The sequence below is a fragment of the Aristolochia californica genome, unplaced genomic scaffold, assembly GCF_029961685.1.
Source record: "Aristolochia californica isolate CCGP_79_NKW_82.1479 unplaced genomic scaffold, dmAriCali1.0.hap1 SCAF_8, whole genome shotgun sequence".
Lineage (NCBI taxonomy): Eukaryota > Viridiplantae > Streptophyta > Magnoliopsida > Piperales > Aristolochiaceae > Aristolochia > Aristolochia californica.
Window position 1 is genome coordinate 7,958,644 of NW_027182279.1, and position 5,029 is coordinate 7,963,672.

Sequence of the window (5,029 nt, forward strand, 5' to 3'; positions counted from 1 at the left end):
CGCCTAATACAATGCAAGTTTGAGCTCATGTCATCGACTGAGAACTGGTGGGACTAGTCGACTCAAGGAGTACACATATTTTTTTGAGTTTGATAGCCGCATAACATCTCTAGGTCTAGATACACACTCATCCGACAGCCACCGTCTCAGTGACCAATGGCGAGAAGGTCCCTAGCTATGAGATTAGTAAGGCAGTAAAGTTTTCCATTGGCTCTACTTAGTTTAATGCTGAATTTTTTTTTATGCCCCTGGCGGGATTTGATATGGTATTAGGCATTAAATGGTAACAAACATTGGGGCCCATTATGTGGGACTTTTCGGCTTTAACCATGAGCTTTGATTTGGTCGGGAGTCGGGTGCTCTTACAGGGCTGTCAGGTGGACAGAGCCCACCACATGCACATTTTGCAGACATATGAACAGCCTGACAGTACTAGTGAGAGTCTGGTTGAGGAGTTCTCTAACCTCTTCCAGGAGCCTTCGGGTTTGCCTCCCCTAAGGCACTGTGACCACAGGATCTGTTTGAAACCAGGATCTGAAGTAGTGGTCGTGCGACCATACCGTTACCCACACCTTAAGAATGACGAGATAGAGCGTTAGTGCTAGGATATGTTGAAACAGGGTCTTGTTCGTCCCAGTCGCTGCCCGTTCTCTTCACCCATCTTACTTGTGAAGAAACATTATAGGAGATGGAGGTTCTGCATGTATTACCGGGAGTTGAATGTGCAAACAGTAAAAGACAAGTTTCCGATTCCGGTAGTGGATGAGCTCCTGGATGAGTTACATGGGTTGTGGTTATTAACTAAACTCGACCTCCGTTTGGGATACCATCAGGTCCGGATGCACCCCTCTGATATCAAGAAGACGGCGTTCCACACGCACCATGGCCACTTTGAGTTCGTCGTCATGCCGTTCGGGTTATCCAATGCACCCTCCACTTTTCAAGCTTTGATGAACGAGGTATTTAGCCCCTATCTTCAAAATTTTGTTCTTGTAATTTTCGATGATATTTTGATATACAGCAAGTCGGTTGAGGAGCACTTGGCACACTTGAGGATTGTTTTTGACTTGTTACGAGCACATCAGCTCTATTTGAAACATTCCAAGTGTTCTTTTGCGGCTTCACATGTGGGGTATCGGGGACACATTATCTCACATGAGGGGGTTATGGTGGATCCTGAGAAGATCCGAGCTATTCACGAGTGGCCGCAGCCACAGTTGTGTTCTGCATTATGGGGTTTTTTGGGTCTTGCGGGCTACTACCGCAAATTTATTCAGAACTATGGGCCAGTGGCAGCACCATTGACCAGTCTACTCAAGAAAATTTCTATTATTTGGAATGAGGAGGCCACCAAGTTGTTTGTGGCACTCAAAGCTGCCCTCGCATCCACGCCAGTATTACAACTTCCCAACTTTGACAAATTGTTCGTGGTAGAGTGTGACGCTTCGGGAGTGCGCATTGGGGTCATTTTACAACAGTTGGGCCATCCTACTGCGTATTTTAGCAGACAGTTGGCAGTCCTTCATCACAAGCTGGCAGCCTATGAGCACGAGTTGATTGGGTTGGCCAAGGCGGTCCAACATTGGAGGCCTTATCTCTGGGGCTGGGCTTTTCTCATACGCACGGATCACTACAGCCTTAAATTCCTTCTAGAACAGCATTTGACAACGTCGCCACAACAACACTGGATCAGTAAGTTGCTGGGGTTTGACTTCTAAGTGGAATATCATGCGGGGAGATTAAATAAGGTGGCAGGCACCTTGTCACAGTGTTTTGAGGATCAACAGTCGGTCTATTCGATCAGCCAACCGATATTTCTCATTGTGGACTTGGTGAGAAACGCACATGCCACTGACCCTGCACTGCAGGGACTGCATCAGAAGATTTTGGAAGGGACAATGAATTCAAAGTGGTCCATCCAGGATTCACTTATTTATTACAAGTAGTGTCTTTTCCTTCCACCTGAGTCCGAGTTGATTCCAGCTATTCCCTCGGCCTACCATGATAGTACACACGAGGGGATACAAAAGACCTTGCACAGAATTCGAGCTGATTTTTACTGGCAAGCCATGAAACCCTCTATTGCGACTTATGTGGGCGACAGTCAGGTCTGCCAGCACAACAAAGCCGAGCACTTGAGTCCAGCAGGTCTTCTCCGGCCTCTGGCCCTTCCTAACTAGGTTTGGGCCGACATTTCAATGGATTTTGTGGAAGGTCTACCCCTGTCCTCCGGCAAATCCGTACTTTTTGTGGAGGTTGATAGATTCCCCAAGTACAGACATTTTATACCGTTGGCTCATCCTTATACAGCAACACGGGTTTCTCAGACTTTCCTAGAGAAGATAGTCCGCTTACATGACATTCCAGAATCCATTGTAAGTGACAGAGATGCAGTTTTCATGAGCACCTTTTGGTGGGAACTTTTTCGTTTGAGCGGGACTAAATTGAAGTTCTCCTCCGCCTATCATCCACAGACAGACAAACAAACAGAGGTGGTGAACAACACCATTGAGATGTATCTACGGTGTTTGGTGGGTGATCGTCCGCGGCAATTGGTTCAATGGCTTTTGTGGGCCGAAAACTGTTACAACACTTCATTCCACTTTGCCTTGCAAGCCACTCCTTTCTGGGTTATATATGGCCTGGATCCACCTCGCCTTCTCTCGTACAACCTAGGGTCCACCCGCGTGGATGTGATTGATCAGGCGCTCATGAGCAGGGATCTGCTGCTACAGAATATCACAGAACGGCTTTGAAGCGCCCAAGCTCAGATGAAGGATGTCTACGCCAAAGGCCACCGTGAGGTCTCTTTTGAGGTTGGGGAGTATGTGTGGCTACGACTCCAGCCCTACCGTCGGCAGTCTCTTGCGGGACCTCCACGTCATAAGCTCTCTCCCCGATTTTTCTGACCGTTTCTCATTTTTTGACGTGTGGGACTAGTCGTCTATCAACTCAAATTACCGGACATGGCCAAAATTACTGATGTATTTCATTTCTCTCTTTTGAAGCCACATTTCGAGGCGCAGCCTACATCCGCTCCATTCCTACCATCGGTTGATCATGACAAGGTTATTCTTAACCCAGCCACGGTGTTACGTGCGTGGTTGCCCAATGACCATCGGGAGATTCTCGTTCAGTGGACGGACACTGACCCCAACGCTACCACATGGGAACGTGTCGACATCTTCAAATAGGTCTACCCACCTTTTGAAGTTCTCCTCCGCCTATCATCCGCAGACAGACAAACAAACAGAGGTGGTGAACAACACCATCGAGATGTATCTACGGTGCTTGGTGGGTGATCGTCCGCGGCAATTGGTTCAATGGGTTTCGTGGGCCAAAAACTGTTACAACACTTCATTCCACTCTGCCTTGCAAGCCACTCCTTTCTGGGTTATATATGGCCTGGATCCACCTCGCCTTCTCTCGTACAACCTAGGGTCCACCCGCGTGGATGTGATTGATCAGGCGCTCATGGACAGGGATCTGCTGCTACAGAATATCATAGAACGGCTTTGAAGCGCCCAAGCTCGGATGAAGGATGTCTACGCCAAAGGCCACCGTGAGGTCTCTTTTGAGGTTGGGGAGTATGTGTGGCTACGGCTCCAGCCCTACCGTCAGCAGTCTCTTGCGGGACCTCCATGTCATAAGCTCTCTCCCCGATTTTTCTGACCGTTTCTCATTTTTCAACGCATGGGACCAGTCGTCTATCAACTCAAATTACCGGACATGGCCAAAATTACTGATGTGTTTCATTTCTCTCTTTTGAAACCACATTTCGAGGCGCAGCTTACATCCGCTCCATTCCTACCATCGGTTGATCATGACAAGGTTATTCTTAACCCAGCCGCGGTGTTACGCGTGTGGTTGCCCAATGACCATGGGGAGATTCTCATTCAGTGGATGGACACTGACCCCAACGCTGCCACATGGGAACGTGTGGACATCTTCAAACAGGTCTACCCACCTTTTGAGTTGGAGGACAAGCTCTTTCTCCATGGGGAGGCAGATGTTGTGGACTCAATAGCACACCGAGTCCCACAACGAAGGAGGCAATAACAACTCACTCAATAGGATTTATTTCTTATATTACTTTGAGTAGGATTTATTTCTTATATTGTTTTAAGTAGGAGTTATTTCTAATTAATTTTATATGTAGGGGCATTATGGGGAGTTATTGTAACGCTAACCCTAACGTGATCTATTTAAGGGAAATGAATGAATGAAATAGTTAAGCTTTGACATTTTAGAATAACCTAGTGTAAATAGGTTGAGATCACCTCTTGATATCGAGTTTAGGGTTTACTCCAAAAATCCAACCTATCCTTCACCCTCCATTGCCATCCATCTTCACCCAACTTCATCCATCATCATCCATACTAAGATGAGGAGCTTCTTTCCCCTTTCCCGAGCCCAAAGAGAGGGTCTTCCCTCATCAGCGTCAACAACAAGTAGGGTTCAATTCCCTCTTGACGAGCAGCAAAAAGGAAGAGTTTTGGTTCTTCCACATGAAGGATTAAAGCAACTCCTCTTGTTGGGGAATCATCATGGAAACAGAGCAAGAACAGCCATCAACGAGAGCCAAGGCTGCCCCCTAAGCTAGGCCTTCAAATCCTAGCATGAGCTGCATCAAATCAGGGTCAAAACCCTCATTTATGTGAGCAAGAACAGGTATTCTTCCATTATCTCTCCACCTGAATTAATTCCATTCTAGCTCTAACTTTAACATTAGAATGAGTTCATAAAAAGGGAGACTGATAACTGGTGGAAAATTAGCCAAAGAAGGGATCTTTAACCCTCCTTACTAAGTCCAACAACTCAGTAATAGTGCTGGATTCACAAATCCCACGCCGTGTTACTCGATCCATGACCCGGGACCATAACATGCTCACTCCATCATGACATGAGGTCGATTCCTTCCATAGGGGTCAACTCTTCTTGCTCCGATTTCACCACATGCTTGACTCCTTAATTTTGTCTTTTCATTTTAGGCTTTCATTTTTTTTCACTGATTATGCTTGATTTTTAT

General features: G+C 46.7%; 1 protein-coding gene across 1 annotated transcript; it reads left to right on the plus strand.

Moving 5' to 3' along the window:
• Positions 1 to 2,771: 2,771 nt before the first annotated feature.
• LOC137938258 (uncharacterized) lies at positions 2,772 to 3,519 on the plus strand. The gene is made up of 3 exons (XM_068783247.1): positions 2,772 to 2,880; positions 2,941 to 3,176; positions 3,238 to 3,519. Exons 1-3 carry the CDS (start codon positions 2,772 to 2,774, stop codon positions 3,517 to 3,519), a joined length of 627 nt encoding a protein of 208 aa, XP_068639348.1.
• Positions 3,520 to 5,029: the final 1,510 nt, after the last annotated feature.